The 18,541-nt window shown below is 41.2% G+C and overlaps 1 protein-coding gene across 4 annotated transcripts in view; it reads right to left on the reverse strand.

The window, feature by feature from the left end:
* Window positions 1-532: 532 nt before the first annotated feature.
* IL31RA (interleukin 31 receptor A) overlaps window positions 533-18,541 on the reverse strand; it is a 126,433-nt gene continuing 108,424 nt past the window's right edge. For all 4 annotated transcript variants that reach the window (XM_077462711.1, XM_077462709.1, XM_077462710.1 and 1 more), the window contains 3 exons: window positions 11,188-11,281; window positions 10,839-10,917; window positions 533-3,782 (listed from right to left, as the gene is read on the reverse strand). In XM_077462711.1, the coding sequence (XP_077318837.1) occupies window positions 3,348-3,782; window positions 10,839-10,917; window positions 11,188-11,281 (608 nt within the window). In that variant the 3' untranslated portion in view covers window positions 533-3,347. The remainder of the gene's footprint in view (window positions 3,783-10,838; window positions 10,918-11,187; window positions 11,282-18,541) is intronic.

Raw genomic sequence — 18,541 nt, forward strand, 5'->3', positions numbered from 1 at the left:
TGGCCAGAAAAGATGGATGTTACATATACCCAGAGAAAGAGCTGTTTCAACAGTATGGCATCAAAACATGAGTGAGCCCCTGTGTATCAACGCGTTTCGCTGGATCGATTCCTCAGGACACACATTGGGGGTTATAGAAACAGGTCTCACTGATCTGGGCATATGCCACTGTCTACAAAGGACTTTCCCTGGATGGGCGCCACAGCAACAAAATAGCCAAAACCAGAATTTCTAACTTGGGATATATATATATCACAACTGGTTCATCCTCTGGGGGCAAATGAAAGCATGTACGGTACCCTTATCATCTGATTTACATAAAGTGATTGCGCTCCTTAACAATACCTATTTATTAATGTAAATAAATACGCTGGCTAGTGCCAGGCAATAAATTACTGCTTGTTTTCACTACTAAAATACTGGAAGACTTCATAAAGTAACTCATGCTGTATTTTAGTAGCATTTTTTGTGAATGGCAAAAAACGTTTTGAAAAAGGGGAAACATACCGCTTTGTGAATGGAGCCCACTGTCTTACAAAATAAATTTTATTTTATATGCAATCTATAGATAAAAAGGAAAACTTGACACACATTTTTTTCTATTTTGATCAGCATTCTTTTTAGAAAAAATTATGTTACGGTAGATAAAAAGTATACATTTTACTCTATAATATACATTTATAATGACACTGAAATTTTGATTCTAGTACATTGACGTTATATACAAATAAAATAAAGGCATTGGTTAAATTTGCACAAGTCTTTTAATGGAACTCTGAAATGTGATGGAACATAACAAATAAAAAATGTAAATAAAACAATTCTGTGTACCTCAGTAAAGATTTGTGGCCATATGTAGCACTCCTAAGGTCCTATGGCTGTTAAAGTGAACCTGTACCGAGAGTAAAATGCAGGCTCCCTGTTGCCTGGTTTTATGCTCATTTAATGGCATTAAAGTGATACTAAACACACTTTTCAATTTACATTGTACCTTTTCTTAGTCTATTCCATTGACAAATTGTTACATTTATACTTGAGTTCAACTGATAAAGAATGGTTTGATTCTTGGCAGACTGCCCAGTCTTTCTCTTCCTTTCTTTTGAAGGCTGGGGCTTCAGGCTTGATTCACACTAACGCGTTTTTTGATGCATTTTGCAGAAATGCAAGGAAATTTTTTAACATGGGTTCCTATGAAACATGTTCACATCAATGCATTTTGTGCCTCTGCATTTTTGGAAAGGGTCGGGGACTTATTTTCATGCAAAATGCAGCGTTTTGCATGTAATAGAAGTCAGTGGACCTGCATCAAAAACGCAAGTACCGCTTTTTTACCACGATTTGCGTTTTTTTCCACTGTATATATCTGGTTGCTAAGCAACCACAGTGTAAAAAAAATAGATTAAAAAAATGCAAAACGCGGTAAAAACGTGTGTCCAAAAATGCGGCAAGCACCGCAAAAAGCACTGCAAAAACGCTCAAAAGCAACATGCATAGATGTGAATCGAGCCTCAGAAGAGCAGAGAGAATTCTTTACATAGAAAGAATTGTGAAAAACTTTAGTCAAGATTGCAATAACGATTCTTTACGATTAATTGTGCAACTCTAGCTGGTCACATGTTCAAAAAAAAAAAATAGAAATATTAGAAATCAAATGTTATTTTGAGGAAAAAACATGGCGTCGCTGGATTTCAGCCAGTCACGGGCTGTGTCACGCCCTCCAGGCTGTGTCTTAGAATAAAAGGCGGGTAAAGCCTTACTTTATTGACGAGGATAATGGGTAACAGATACAATAAAAAGATACAAATATACCTCTACAGTTGCACTGTATACAGATTAAAGAGGAACAGGAGCCTGCAATGTCACTACTGGAGCATCCATTTTCTTTCCAGGTATCGTGGCTCTGGCGGTCTGTCAGAGGCTCTTTACTGAGACTGGTGTAGCGGTGTGTCAGACTGACACACCGCACCACCAATCGCTGCGATGCTCGCCCCCACGGGTGCGCAGTGGCTGTTATCCTGCTGGATGTCATATAGCGCCCAGTCAGGATAACTGAACCACCGCCTGGCCGTCATTCTGCTATAGGCCGGGCGAGAAGTGGTTAATCAATATAAAAGCAGAATACCTGAAAAACTCAACTGGAGCACTAAATGTGTGGATTTTTCTTTTCCTGATTGGCTGAGGTGGAACAGCAGGCAGATGAAGTCACATGCTACACCTTGGCCAATTGGAGATTGTCTTGTTTTCATTGATAAAAAATACAAGTCGCTTCCTGAATGGCTACCAACTCTCTTCTCTGCCACACAAGGGAAGTGTGTAAGGGCTGACTAGGAACACAGAGCAGTTTACTGTATGCAGCACAGGAGGCTGCACTGTATTTCAGCTTCCACAGCGACTGAGCCTTCTGTAACAGTAAGCATTTCAACTAAACTGTCCCAAACTAACTTTATAAAGTGATGCTTGAATGTATACAAAGAAGCGCCTGGTACAAAAGTCCTTCTCAGTTAAAAGACTTTTTGAAACATTTTAATATTTAGGAGCAACAGATAAAAGCCAATGCATTTGGCCAGGGAAAAAAAGCATTCCCTTCTTCAGAAAATGGATAGTTGGTGTTAAAGGATTTGTTAACCCACATGATTTACTTTATATGATCCACTCTGTCTTCTAATGATATGTCTCCCTGTGTGTGTGCTGTATATATATAAAAAAAAAAGCCGTATATACCTTATCTGTGAGCTCTGATAAGCAATCACATGACACGTCGCATCTCTCCTCTCCCCCTCTCACAGATGCAGCAGGAGGGGCTGAGATTCTCCTGCAGACGTCAGTCTGGAGAAGAGGAGGCGAGAGCCAGAGATAGCTGTCATGTCACGTGACCGCTGTTAACCTATCGTTAAAGGCAGCGTAGATTATATACAGTAAATCATGTTATTAAAGCAGCAGTGGGGGCGGACCCTGACACAGGAGCCGACAGAAGGGGAGGGGGGAGGAGTACACGAGCAGAGGGGAGAGGCAGCAGGGCTGCAGATGACGGAGGCACGCAAACTGATCACAGTGTCAGTGCCGTGATTACCGTGGTCAGTTTATATAGGGGCGCGGAGAAACTGGCAGGATCAGCCAGGATTTTTACGTGTTACAGGGGTCCAAATGACACAAGGCAAGAACTGTGTTATATAACATGCTTTAAAGGAGCAGGATCCATTTTTTTTTTTTGGTTAACATACGCTTTAATATAATCACAACAGAATGCACAATGGTTTGACAAAGATGAACGCCTCCTGGTGGCACCACAGGCAGCTGGCTGTGTGGTATAAAGTGACAGGAAGCATGGACTACTTCTGTAATTGCATTTAGCTATTGACAAAATGTATGGTCTCCCTGGTGTTTACAGAGTTTTTCAGATATGGGTTCACTTCAGCAAGAATGTCTCCGCTCAGCTGCTCTAGTTCCAACACATGGGGTGTCTCCTGGATTTCAGAGTTCATGTCAATCAAGGAAGACACTAGTGAGCTGCAACTGCTGGTCATTGAACATGAAGTAGACTGTAATAATGGCATACTTTCTAACAATTCGTGACGGAACTCTGTGATGGCATAGTGCACCGGAGAGGAATCTTCTTGGGAAGTCCGTGAGTCAGTGCTTCTCACTGTGTCAGCACTTAAACGCTTCCTACCTTCTTCATCCTTAAGGAATGCTTTTTCATTGATGTAAACAGTGTGCAGAACCCGAAGGTCTCCTTTGTGGAACACTCCATCGCTCTCTTCTGGATTCATAAGAAGAGCAGCCTGCAAGGATAGATGATATTCATAACGATGAGCAAAACATCTTTTCCCCATCCTAAATCATTGCCAATATATCAGTCAGCACTAGTTCTCAAACACCTCCTTGCCAGCATGACTTGCTGTGTGGATTTGCTCACAAGGATATTGCTGATTTAACCACCTTCCGCCTGGCCTATTGTAATAACATTGCCGGGCAGAAGCACTGCTATCCTGGGGGAACACCATATGACGTCCCCTCCCACTTTTGTTTTTTCAAATTTTGTCCCCCCGCTTGTTTTTTTTTTTTTTCGTTTATATAGAAAGATTTTTTTTTTAAAAACAGCTGTGATTAAATACCACCAAAAGAAAGCTCTATCTATGTCAAAGAAATGATGAAAAATGTATTTGGGTACAGTGTTGCATGACTGAGTAATTGTCAAAGTGTGACAGCGCTGAAATCTGAAAATTGGCCTGGGCACGAAGGGGGTGAAAGTGTGCAGTATTGAAGTGGTTAAATAAACCATGTTGCCAGACCATTCATTTCAACAGTGCATGAGCATTTAGCATTTTATGAGGGTTGTTTTCTTGTGAAACCTTGCCCTGCATAGGCATCTGAAAGCCCTGAGACTGTTGCTGGACACTGTCATCCTGGATGTGATTCAGCTTTCCCAGCATACTCCGAGATGTCACTTAGGACACACTATGGTATTTCCCCTCACTCATCCCCCTCCTGGCTGCTACATAAAAGGTTATGTGGGAGGGGTTGAGGAGCTGGAGCAACACAGAATGTAATTGGACACTCCTAGGAAAGGAGAAAGCTATGATGCGTGGCAAGAGGAGAGGCTGTCCTAAGCAATTGACTCTCCTGGAGTAGTAAAATTTACTAGTGAATTCAGAGGCATATTGCGAGTCATTAAAAATGTATTTCTGGAAAGGAAACAGTTCTAAGTTAGCACTTAAAATGCTTAATTTTCTGTGCTTTTAGGTTGTTTTTTGTGTTTAGGTTGAGACAGGGTCTCTAATCACTGACTGATATAGAAAGGTTTCATGTCTATGAAACCCAAGACATACATCTCCTGCAGATTTTGTAAGTTTGCCCACTTACAAAGAAATGAAGGGTCTATAATGTTTATCATAGGTGTATTTTGAATGATAGAGACAGAATATCAACCAAAAATCCGGAATAATGTTATAAATGTAGTCGTAGTTCAGTGAGTTAAAAAAGTATTTGCTCCCCGAGCAAAACATGACTTAGTGCTTGGTAGAGAAACCCTTGTTGGCAACGACGTTTCTTGTAGTTGGTTACCAGGTTTGCAAACATCTTGGGAAAGATTTTGTTCCACTCTTCTTTACAGATCTTCTCTAAATCCTTAAGGTTTCTTGGCTGTCTCTTGGCAACTCGAAAATTAGGAATTATATAACAGCTTACCTATAAAATCCTTTTCTTTGAAGTACATCACAGGACACAGAGCCATAGTAATTACTCTGTGGGTTATAGGCCACCTTCAGGTGATGGACACTGGCACACCCTAAGGCAGGAAGTCCACTCCCTATATAACCCCTCCCATTACTGGGGGTACCTCAGTTTTTGTAGAAAAGCAATAAAAGTGTACACCAGAAAGAGGGCAGGGACCTCTGTGTCCCATGATGTACTTCAAAGAAAAGGATTTTACAGGTAAGCTGTTATAAAAATCCTATTTTCTTAATCGTACATCACGGGACCCAGAGCCATAGTAATTACTATGTGGGATGTCCCAGAGTAATGCCAACTGAAGAGAGGGAGACACAACAAAAGTAGGGCACCATGAGATCAGAGTACTTATACTGCTGCCTGCAGCACACTGCGCCCAAGGACGATATCCTCATTACTTTTTACATCCACCTGATAGAATCTGGTAAATGTATGGACTGAAGACGAAGTTGCAGATTTGAGCTATGGAAGCTTGGTGATGCACTGCCTACAAAGCACTAACAGCCCTTGTGGAGTGCGCTTTGATTTGAAAAGGTGGAATCTTCCTTTTTAAACCATAAGCTTGAACAATTACTTGTTCAATCCATTTAGAAATTGTACATTTTGATGCTGTCTGTCCTCTTTTAGGACCTTCAGGCAATACAAACAAAACATCAGTTTTTCGAATCTGAGCAGTCGCCTTCAAGTAGACTATGACTGCTCTCGCCACATCAAGAGAATGCAGTGACATTTCTTCCGTAGAACCTGGATCTGGAAAAAATGAAGGCAGAACAATATCCTGGTTTAAATGAAAAGTTGACACTACCTTCGGTAGAAAGTTAGGATGAGGACGCAATACTACCTTATCCTTGTGAATAATTAACCCCTTCCCGCCGAGCGTACGCAGATGTGCGTACTCGGCTTCCGGGGGGTATACCGGGATGATGCCCGCACCTGCAGGCATCATCCCGGTACCGTTTTTTTCAGCAGGCGATTGGCTATCCAGCCATAACAACCGATGCGGCTAAAAGCCGCTCGGCTGTTATGCCAGAGGAGCGGGAGGGGACGTCCCCCCCTCCCGCCGCTGTTACCGGTGCTCCCGCTCGATCGGGAGCACCGATTCCTGGTGCGATGCCTCCGGCCACTGGGGAGGAACTGGAACGAAGCCGTAATCGGCTTCGTTCTAGTCTCCTCATAGTAAACAGTTTTAAAAAAATATCCGGTATTCAGAATCGCCGTTTTCGGCGATCTGAATACATTGAAGTGTAAAGAAGGGGTGGGGGGTCTTTTAGCTCCCCGATCCCTCCATAAAGAGTACCTGTCACCGCCTATTACTGTCACAAGGGATGTTTACATTCCTTGTGACAGCAATAAAAGTGATCAATTTTTTTTTTTTAAACAATTTAGTCATTTTAAAATAAATAAAAATATAATAATTTTTTTTAAAAGCGCCCGCCGTCCCAGCGAGCTCGCGAAGCAAAGAAAACGCATACGGAAGTCGCGCCCGCGTATGTAAACAGTGTTCAAATCACTCATGTGAGGTATCTCCGCAATAATTCTAGCACTAGACCTCCTCTGTAACGCTAACCTGGTAACCGTAAAAAATGTTTAAAGCGTCGCCTATTGAGATTTTTAGGTACCGTACTTTGTGGTCAATCCACAAGTGCGTGCAATTATAAAGTGTGACATGTTTGGTATCTATTTACTCGGCGTAACATTATCTTTCACATTATGCAAAAAAAAATGGATAATTTTACTGTTTTTTTTTTTTTTTTAATTCATGAAAGTGTCCCTTTTCCCAAAAAGTTGCATTTAAAACACTGCTGCGCAAATACCGTGTGACATAAAATATTGCAACAATTGCCGTTTTAATCTCTAGAGTCTCTGTTAAAAAAATATATATAATGTTTGGGGGTTCCAAGTAATTTTCTAGCAAAAAATATGGATTTTAACTTGTAAACACCAAATGCCAAAAATAGGCTTAGTCATGAAAGGGTTAAATATGGCTCTTCACAAGAAAGAGCACCCAACTCTGATACCCTTCTTGCAGAAGATATGGCTACCAGAAAAACTAGTTTCCTTGTCAAAAGGACCAAGGGAATATGCCATATCGGCTCAAAGGGCTGTTTTTCTGGAATGCTGACAGAACTAAATTCAAGTCCTAAGGGTTCAGGGGAGACCTAACCAGAGGATTAAGCCATGTTACCCCCTGAATAGAGCTACGAACCAAGAATGTGAAGAAAGTGGTCACTGAAATAATAACGATAAGGCCAAGATCTGGCCTTTGATAGTACTCAAGGCCAGCTTAATTTCTAACCCCATTTGCAGAAAGTCAAGGATTCTACCTATGACATACTTCCTGGGGTGCCAACCTCTGGATTCACACCAGGAGACATATGCCTTCCAGACTCTATAATATATGATTCTGGATGCCAGCTTTCTTGCATTAACCAAGGTAGATACCACTGAACCTGACAGCCTACGCTTCTTCAGAATGTGGGTCTCAATAGCCAAACCGTTAAATTTAGAGTTTGTAGGGTTGGATGGAATACTGGACCTTGCGAGAGAAGGTCTGGACGTGGTGGTAGGGTCCATGGGTACCCTACCACCATCTTTAGGATCTCTGGAATACCAAGGCATCTGTTCTTCAAGTTAGCGGATCTTTTGTTCTTGACACAAAGTTGTAGATTTTTTTGTTGAACCTGGACGCAAACAGATCTATGCCTGGAATCCCCCATCTTTAACATATTGTCAAGAAGATATCGGGGTGAAGAGATCATTCTCCCAGGAACAACTGCCGCCTGCCAATTCTCTATTCCTGGAATGAAGACTGCCGATAGGCAAGGTACATTTGTTTCTGTCCAAGTTAGGATATAATTCACCTCTCTCTGGGCCGCACGACTTATCGTGCGCCCTTGGTGATTGATATAGGCCACTGCTGTGGCATTGTCAGATTGGATCCTAACAGGATGATTCTGTAACCCGAACATCCAGGACCTCAGGGCCAAGCGCACTGCCTGAATCTCTAGAATATTGATGGGCAGGGTCATTTCTGATCTGGACAATTTCCCTTGGATAGTTGTCTCTTCCAGGACTGCTCCCCAACCGAAAGGCTGGCATCTGTTACCACCTTCCAGGTAACTGATGGGAAGGATTTTCCCTTCTGCAGACTCTTGGTTATCAACTATCAACAGAGGCTCTGGCGCACCTTTGGAGACAAACACATTGGGAAATCTAGAGCTTGGACCTTCTTGTTCCAAGCCGATAGGATACTGTTTTGCAGCAGTCTCGAATGAAACTGAGCATAAGAAATGGCCTTGAATGAAGCCACAATCTTTACCAACAACCTCATGTAAAGTCGAATAGAAGGATTCTTCTTTGCCTTGACTACCCGAATCAGCTCTCTTATGGCACTGATCTTTGCCTGGGGTAGGAATACCCTCTTCTGGGCTGTATATATTATCAGACCCAAGTATTCCAATCTCCTTGATGGTTTTAAGGAAGATTTCTCTAGGTTGAGAATCCAACCTAGCTATTCCAGGTAGTTGACTGTGGTGACCATACTTTGGTCTAAGCGGGCCACTGACTGGTCTATCAACAGCAGATCGTCTAGGTAAGCTAAAATCATTATACCTTGAGCCCTTAATCTGGCTAGAGGAGGGGCCAGAACCTCAGAGAAATAAAAATGCTGACTATGACCCTAAGAACACCATCCCTACAGTCAAGCACAGACATGGAAACATTATGCTTGGGCTGTTTCTCTGCTAAAGGTCGGCTTTGCTGCATTGAGGGGCCAATGGATAGGGCCATGTATTGTAAAATCTTGGATGAGAACATTCTTCCCACAGCCAGAACACTGAAGTTGGGTCCTTCAGCATAACAATGACCAAAAACCTACTGCCAAGGCAACAAAGGAGTGGCTCAAAAAGAAGCACATTAAGGTCATGGAGTGGCCTAGCCAGTCTCCAGACCTTAATCCTTTAGAAAATTTATGGAGGGACCTGAAACATTGAGTTGCCAAGTGACAGCCAAAAAACCTTAAGGATTTAGAGAAGATCTGTAGAAAAAAAAAAAAAGTGGACCAAAATCTCTCCTGAGATGAGTGCCACTCTGGTCACTAACTACAAGAAACGTCTTACCTCTGTGCTTGCCAATAAGGGTTACTCCACCAAGTACTAAGTCATGTTTTGTTTGGGGATCAAATGTTTATTTTACTCACTGAACTGCTACTCTATTTATAATGTGTATTATGTGTTTTTTTTTCTGGATTTTTGATTGATATTCTGTCTCTATCATTTAAAATACAAAGCTGCGCTAATACAAAATGAAAAAGACAAAATGATATGATCAAATAAGCAAATATTGTATTGTATATAGTCTGGTACTCCTCTCCAGGCCACAGCCGGGCATTGCTGTCAGTCTATTCTGGGTCCAACCTGGCCCCCTGAGTCATCTTAACGCCCAAAGTATGGGGAAGTGATTTACAAAAGGAGAGGTGTAACAGACTAGGCCTGGGCTGGAAGTGGCAACAGATAGCATGGATTCATGAAAGACAGAAGTAGTCAGACAATACGTTTGGGGCTGCTTGTCTGAATTATTGGTCATCCATCAAGTCTGCAGGAACGCTCGGCTCATTAGCCACTGGAGGTGTTGGGAGGTTTCAAAGGCCCTGGCTGAGTATTAGCCACAAGCTCTAACAGGTTGTCTAGCTGGTAAACCTTCAATTTATGTGGTGGTGTATTCACAATGAATATAGATTCTCCACAGGGTGTTCTCATCATTAGGGAAGCATTATGGAAGAGACTTTTTATTTTTAATTCTTAATTTAATTCATCTTTTAATCACCTTTTTTATTGGTTGCTTTTCACCTATTAGCTACCGTTGTTTGATATTATTTAGAATCCTTTTGTCTTATTGCATTTCACTTATTAGTATTTTTGGTAATTCTTATTAGTTTATCATGATATTTCATCATAAGAATATTTTAATTTTATTAGATAATTCACAGGAATATTTGCTTATTTGATCATTTCAATTTGTCTATTTCATTTTGTTTTAGCGCAGCTTTGTTTTTTGTTTATCACGTGTTTGGTGTGTATTTCACTTTTGAGCTGAAGCTTTTTAAGTTGTCTTACCAGGGCAGTTTTTTTGTTAATATCATTTAAAATACACCTATAATAAAAATTACAGACCCTTCATTTCTTTGTAAGTGGGCAAACTTACAGAATGTGCAGAGGATAAAATAATTATTTTCCCCACTGTATCCTGTAAATGAGGCTGGAGCATGGGGCTGACGTAGAGAAGTTTGGCTAAATTAATTTCATTTATTTTCATGTATTTATTTCTTTATTTTCATTATTTTGAATACTCTGATATCATACATGGCACATTTGATTTACATGATCGTAGTAGGACCTGGCAAGATGTGCAAAGTTCTCTATAATACAAAGCTTTCTGCTAATATCATGATATTCTCTAACTCTCATTTATTTACAGAATTACAAAACTAGGCTAAATTGAAACACTGTAATCATAGTCCTTCAAGCAGGATGGAATTACTGTACATCCCGCTAGAAAACAACAATAGTTCTACTATAGTTCAAGTGAAATGCATAACATCTGAAACTTACCTTTACCCAATTTGAAGACCATTCAGTAATGCTACTGTGTGCTGGGTCAGGAACATCTGGCCAAAAGAGATGTTTGATCCTGCAATGTAAATTATTTTAGTCTTGATGAAATGTTTTAAAATATTCCTGAGTGGATTCCACTGAGAGGAACAATCATTTCTATATATCTACAAAGATGGTCAGTAAGGTCAATGAGGACAACACATGGGTGACCTATGGGAGAATGTGGTAGTATGCCTCTCAATCAGCTTAATGTGTATACAGACCCAACCCTTACAGTAGAAATAAAGGCAAAACGTTTTTCATCTTGGATCTTGCTTCAATCCAACAGTGTTATATTGTAACTTACATTTCCTTCTTGCGTGTATATGCAATTCCAAACACTACTACAAGCACCACAAGTACTCCGATTGTTCCAATAACGTGGCCAAATTCTTCACTTTCTAAAGAAAATAAGAGAATACAGCATATAAATAAATGCTGTTATATTAAAGTGTATTTTGTCCCTAATAATAAACTTCTCTCATTTGCTCCCTTTTGGTCGGTTTAATATTTTGTTGAAATAGTTTTGTTATATATGATTGATAAGTGCAAAAGGAGAAAGAAAAACAACTGTCGATCTTCATATAAATTCAGAGATGTCATGTGTCCTCTCCACTCTTTTCTGTCATATGCCAAATAGCCTACCTCGTTTTTATCTTGGTGTACATAATGCAGAGCCCTTATGTTAAAGATGTCTGAAAATAGGAGCGGTTGAGCAACATAGCAGAAGAAATTGGGCAGGGCTGACACCCCTTGGTGTGTTGTCACAGGACTTAGGATTTGAGTGCATGAAAGGCTTAAAAGTGTATGTCAGGACAAAATAATAAAAATACATCTCTGCACTACATTTACACTTCCTCATGTTTTATCCCTTATAACCACTTCCCGACCAGCGCACGACGATGTACGTCGACAGAATGGCACGGGCAGGCATATTGGCGTACAGGTACGTCCAATATTCAATGCCGCCCTGCCATCGGGAGCGCACCGCCGGCGCTGGTCGGGGCCCCCCTGAGTCCGGTCGCGGGACCCGCGGACTCGATCGCCGCGGGCATCCCCGCGATCGTCTCACGGAGCGGCCGAATGGAGGAAATGCTGTGTAAACAACATTTCTCCATTCTGCCTAGCAACTAGTGACGCTGTTCTCTGCTCCATGTGATTGGAGCAGAGATCAGTGTTCACTAAATGAAAGCCCAACCCCCCCACAGTTAGTAACACACCCCTAGGAACACTTAACCCCTACACTGCCACCCACTGGTTAACCCTTTCACTGCCAGTGTCATTTACACAGGAATCACTGCATTTATATAGCAGTGATTACTGTATAAATGACAATGGTCCCAAAAAATGTGTCAAAAATGTCCGATGGGTCCCCCACAATGTCGCAGTCACAATAAAAATCGCTGATCGCCGCCATTACTAGTAAAAAAAAATAATAAAAAATTATTAATAAAAATGCTATAAAACTATCCCTATTTTGTAAACGCTATAACTTTTGCGCAAACCAATCAATAATCGCTTATTGCGATTTTTTTTAACCAAAAATATGTAGAAGAATACGTATCGGCCTTTTTTATATATTTTTTGGGGATATTTATTATAACAAAAAGTAAAAAATAATGTGTTTTTTTCAAAATTGTCGCTCTGTTTTTGTTTATAGCGCAAAAAATAAAAACCGCAGGGGTGATCAAATACCACCAAAAGAAAGCTCTATTTGTGGGAAAAAAAGGACGTCAATTTTGTTTGGGAGCCACGTCGCACGACCGTGCAATTGTCAGTTAAAGCGACGCAGTGCCGAATCGCAAAAAGTGGTCTGGTCTTTGACCAGCAAAATGGTCCGGTCTGCAAGTGGTTAAACCTGCAAATACAGGCAAATATCTGTTGATCTGCACTCAAATGTTTGCAAGTTCCTGGCCCAGAAATCTTTTCTAAAATGTAACCAACCACATTATTCCCCTGACTTCGCATCCTGTGACTTTGGCTGTTTCCAAAATTCAAAAATGCTTTAAAAGGATAAAGATTTTATGACATTCCAGATATTCAGCGCACCGCAACAAAGATACTGCTCAGTGTTCTGGAAAAAACAAATTCCAGGAATGTATAGAAAAGTGCCTAGCCTAACAAGGGGACTATTTTGAAGGTAACAGCAGCCGCTAGTGTATAGTGTATAAACATTTTTTTCCTTACAGTCCATTCCAGGAATTAAATTGTCACACCTGTACACAGTCAAGGCAGATCATAATAATAATAATAAAGAAAGAAATTCTGGAATTTAAGAGAACAGTTTGTTTTATCATAGATGACCTTTTCATTAGGGAAGAATTTGAATAGTCAATGATATCCATTGAGCTATAGTGGAAGGTGCTGGGTTCATCTACTTAATGGCTTTCACCACAGTCCATGAATAGGGTTTCGCTCAAAAATATTCTTGATAACGAGACCACATTTCTTCATCTATTACAACAAACAAGCAACTTTCAGGAGTACATAGATTCCAGAAATTACCATGAAATACAATAGCAGGTGTATAAAATTTGCCTGTGGACGAGTACATCTTAAAAGAGAAGTCAACTTTTTGACCATTTTCATGTTACACCCATATTTAGGCTGTAACATGAACATGGTCGGAAGTCTGCAGTACCAACCCCTAAAATTCCCCCGCACTTACAAAATATGTCTATTCTCTGGCTCCTCTCATTATTTGAATTTGATGTAACTGTGCATGGCTCTTCCTGCAAAGCTGAACCATTCAGCTCCCAAGTTCCATCTACCACTGTGGCAGATGGACTTACAGTTCTCTAAGAAGAAGTAGTGCATTGCCATCACAACATTTGTAGTCCATATTTCCTCCAACCCCAAATTCGAAGGTCTCCACCTCAATATTACTGACCTGCTGTTGGAGGAATAGCTGTGGGAGCCAGAGCATTGCACCCAACCTTTCAATCACCCATCTGTCCTCCAGTCACAGATTGTAGTAATAGCTGTAGTATGGCTTCTATGCCCATACAAGGGTGGGAATTGTCAGGCACTCTTCATGAGTGCCTGTGACAGCTCCTTGGTTCTATTAACCCCCGCTGCGCCTGAAGATTGTGGCCTCAGGGGTGAGGGGGCATCAGAGGAGAAAAATCACTTTTGCACTAAAAGACAGAAGCACAAGGGACACATCTCATTGAAGGTAAAGCCAGCCATAGACAGTTTGAATCTTAGCAGGTTCAGCAGGGACCGGACAAGATTTGAACCATGTATTGGCAGCCTGACTGTACGATCAATCAACTTGGGTACAACCAGCCTGTTGGATTTTTCATTTGATTATTGCCAGCGACTATAGCCGCTAACAATCATCACTGTGTGTTCTCCCAGCAGGGGAGGGGTAATCTTAGGCTTTAATTCTGTAAAGGGTCACTACATAAGGGATATTTTGGTTATAGGTAGAAGGACTTACCCAGCTCCACCCACCTGCAATGTAATGAAAGATGCTATTGTAGCTGGATTTACTTTCTCCTCACACATTACTAATTTACTAACAGACATATCAGTCTGGATGTCACACCACTTCAAATCACTTGCCAAGGCTTGCTGCCTCAACCTCTGCAACATCTCCAAAAATGTCCCTTCCTAACCAATGAAACCACAAAGCTCCTGATTCACTCTCTGGTTATTTCCTCGTTGGCTTACCTTTAAATAGGCTATCCCCCTTCCATCCACAACTAAGCCCCCAGCTACATCACTAACATGACTATCTCCTACTCTATCCACTTCTAGTTGATCCCTGAATGCTTTTCTCTTCAGAGAAGCTTTGCCAACGGATGTTGGCTCAAACTTGTCTTGCATACACACGGACACAAAGTTGTCAGAAAATCCGATCGCTCTGAACACGGTGATGTAGAATGCATACGATGGGACTATAAACAGGCCAGTAGCCAATAGCTTTCATCTGGTAATTTATTCTGAGCATGCGTGGCACTTTGTCCGTCGGAACTGTCTATACACGATCGGAATTTAACCTTCAATACACCTACACCTTCCTGCCCAGACCAATTTTGAGCTTTCAGCGCTGTCGCACTTTGAATGACAATTGCTACACTGTACCCAAACTAAATTTTTATCATTTTGTTCCCACAGAGCTTTCTTTGGGTGGTATTTGATTGCCTCTGGGATTTTTATTTTCTGCTAAACAAATAAAAAAAGACCGAAAATCTTGAAAAAAAAAACATGTTTTTTTTGTTTCAGTTACAAAACTTTGTAAATAAGTACGTTTTCTCCTTCACTGATGGGCACTGATAAGTGGCACTGATATGCGACACAGATAGACACTGATAGGTGGCACAAATAGGCACTGATGGGTGACACGGATTGTCATGGATAGGTGGCACGGATTGGCATGGATGGGCAGCATGGATAGGTGGCATGGATAGGCAGCACAGATGGGCATGGATGGGCACTGATAGGCGGCGGCTAGGATGGGCACTGATAGGCGGCTAGGATGGGCACTGATAGGCGGCATGGATGGGCACTGATAGGCGGCATGGATGGGCACTGATAGGCGGCATTGTAATTTAAAGTTTTGTAGGGATGGATGCCAATCAGTGCCAAACAATAATGCATGCCAATCAGTGATGCCCATTGTGGGCACTGATTGGCATCCATTGTGGGCACTGATTGGCATTCATTATGGGCACTGGCTGGCATCCCTGGTGGTCTAGGGGGCATACCTGGTGCTGGGCATCTCCTGGTGGTCCAGTGTGGGCATCCTCGGGGGGGCTGTGCTGATAATCGAGCAGCACAGACCCCCCTCTGTCAGAGGAGCAGCCGATCGGCTCTCCTCTACTCACGTCTGACAGACGCGAGTGAGGAAAAGCCGATCACCGGCTCTTCCTATTTACACTGTGATCAGCTGTGATTGGATACGGCTGATCACGTGGTAAAGAGTCTCCGTCGGAGACTCTTTACCGAGATCATAGTTGCAGGGTGTCAGACTGACACCCCGCAACAACGACCGCCGCGATGCGCACACCCGGGGGCGCGCAGCTGCTTAATATCCTTATCACGTCATATGACGTCCGGTCAGGATATTACAACCACTTTGCCGCCGTAATTTTGCTATATGGCGGGCGGCAAGTGGTTAAACGATCGGATTTTGTTGTCAGAAAATTTTTAGATCCTGCTCTCAAACTTTGTGTGTTGGAAATTCCGACTAAAAAAGTTCGATGGAGCCCACACACAAGCAGATTTTCTAACAACATGATCCGATCGCACAAGTCCGACCGTGTGTACAAGGCATAAGACTCTGGCTGGCTAATGTAGGTGGCTGAAGCAGAGAGATTTGGACTAACCAAGAAAAATCAAGCTAGTAATTAATTTTTTTTAATTGGATTTTAGTTTTAATTTTAGTATCTGGCTTATATATGTGAGGTATCGGCATGTTTAAATTTTAGTTATTGGGAGGTTCAGTCGCTTAGCCAGCTGAATATTGAACATAATTTTATGTTGTATATAACTACTATATTAGCTATTTCACTCATACTTAATAAGTGGATGTCTAAACAATCAAAGAGTTTAAGTGTGCACAGTATATAAGCCACAACGTCGCATGTAAGGTGGATTGAGAATAGCGGTATCTAAAGCAGCCAAAGATAGTTATTAAAAATCCCCGTCGCATTACAGAGATCGGGTTGTGTATAGTCCATTCATTGAATCAGCGATGTGCTCAATGGGAGTGATTTGGTGGACGCTTCAGCTTTATCTGTATGAGAAGCGTGAGAACATATGATAGTCTTAGCGGAGGCTGTTGCTTGAGCCTACTAGCAGGGAGAAACAGGAGACATATCATAAAAGGTTGTGGATCCGGCTGCTCTATTAATTCTCTTTATAATGAAATTGATAGTTTAAACTCAGAGCACTTTGATTAGCGGGATTGGGATTCCCTCTGGCAAAGAAATGAAAGTTATTATGATATATTCGCCGGATACTATGAGTACTGTGAATGTCAGCATATTATTAGAGATCTGACATTCCCGCATCGGTATAGTGTGTGAGGGGAATAAGACTGTTTGTCTTTTTCTAGTTTTTAGTTTTAGTTTTAAATTCTTCTGATTCTTTATTTTTTATTTTTTAATTCCTCTGAGAAATGAAGTAAGTTTTTTAAAAACAGCATTCGTAAAAGCCTCTGACAGGTGGCCTGCAAAGAGAGCTGCGTATAGAATATAGGTGGATTAATCACTATACACTTATATATGTCTATGAAGGGTTAATAGCAGACGTATTAAAAAGTAGTCAGGACTGATTGCCTCCACCCTCAGATGATGTCAACACGACGAAACGCGTCAGGGTGGTAGTACACGTTAGTAGCATAGAGGAACTGACAGGAGGGAGGAAGAGGTGCACGGCTTTAACCGTGAGCTATTATATGGTGACAGCCAGTGGCAGCTGATGCTAATACTTCTCCCCGTACCTGACTGTGATAAAGAACTATGCATGTTGAGTGAACCAATGCTTTTAAAAGATTGTTTTTTGTGAGTGCAATATTTTTTATTGAAATAAATTGTGTTTTTACGAGACAGTATTACGCTATGTTTGTTTCCCGCAATTGCTTTTTTCCGAGTTCTTGAATTACCCGGCACACATGAAGCGGATGAGATCCAGCCGATGAGGAGTAATATCTGAGAGCCCGTGAAACCAGGCAGATCTGATCTTGAATTTCCCGGGACACATGAAGCGGATGAGATCCAGCCGATGAGGAGTAATATCTGAGAGCCCGTGTAACCAGGCAGATCTGGTAAGAATATAACCAAAGGGGGTCGCCTTATGCCTAGGATTGCACCCCAGCAAATTTGGGATCATTGCATTTTACTGTTGGAAGTTTAACCACGTTAAGGAAGGATTGCATCATATACCCCTTATGATCTGTGCCAGGATACTTTGTTTCAGTTTTGTTTTTTCTATGGACTGGAATAGATAATTCTGTTTCAGTTCCTTTTTCACTGAAACTATCTTGATTATTCAGTATAATCTGGACATATGGATAGTCATCATGGACAATAACTATTTTGTATGACTATATTTTGGAGTATATACATGTTTTCCGTAGAATTAGAGTGTGCACTAGAACAAATAACATATATATATTTTTTCCTATAGAGTAATATGCGCTGTTGTTTCTACGGGTGAATTGATTTATTCATTTAGCTTGTAGATGTCTGTTTGACGTTTCTTAGTAATTAATTTACTGGTAAGAAAAGAAAGAAGGAAGGAAAGAAGGAAACACAGAAAGAAAGAACGAAAGAAAGAAAGAGATGGAGAAAGAAAAAAGGAAGAAAGAGAAAGAAAGAAAGAAAGGAAGGGTGTTACTTGTTTTAACCACCAAGTATGATTTTAAGATGGTGTAGGCTTTCAGTAAGTCCTGGGAGTGCAAGTGTTGGAAACACTGGATGTCAATGAAACCGGCGTCTTATACAAAGCCAAAGATCTCAATCAGCTCCTGAACACCCAATCCTGCTACAGAGCACCCAGTGAAACAATGTAACTCCAGTAATGTTTCTTAAGCGAGATTTCCTATATGCTCTAGAGCACATTGCCCTACTGTATTTGCAGCTTTCTACAATTATAGCAACTGATAGGCCCAGTGTTAGCTTTAGTAAAAAATCACTGCCTATACAGGAAGA

The sequence above is a fragment of the Lithobates pipiens genome, unplaced genomic scaffold (assembly GCF_037356315.1).
Source record: "Lithobates pipiens isolate NorthernLeopardFrog02 unplaced genomic scaffold, aLitPip1_a1.2 Scaffold_3, whole genome shotgun sequence".
Classification (NCBI taxonomy): domain Eukaryota; kingdom Metazoa; phylum Chordata; class Amphibia; order Anura; family Ranidae; genus Lithobates; species Lithobates pipiens.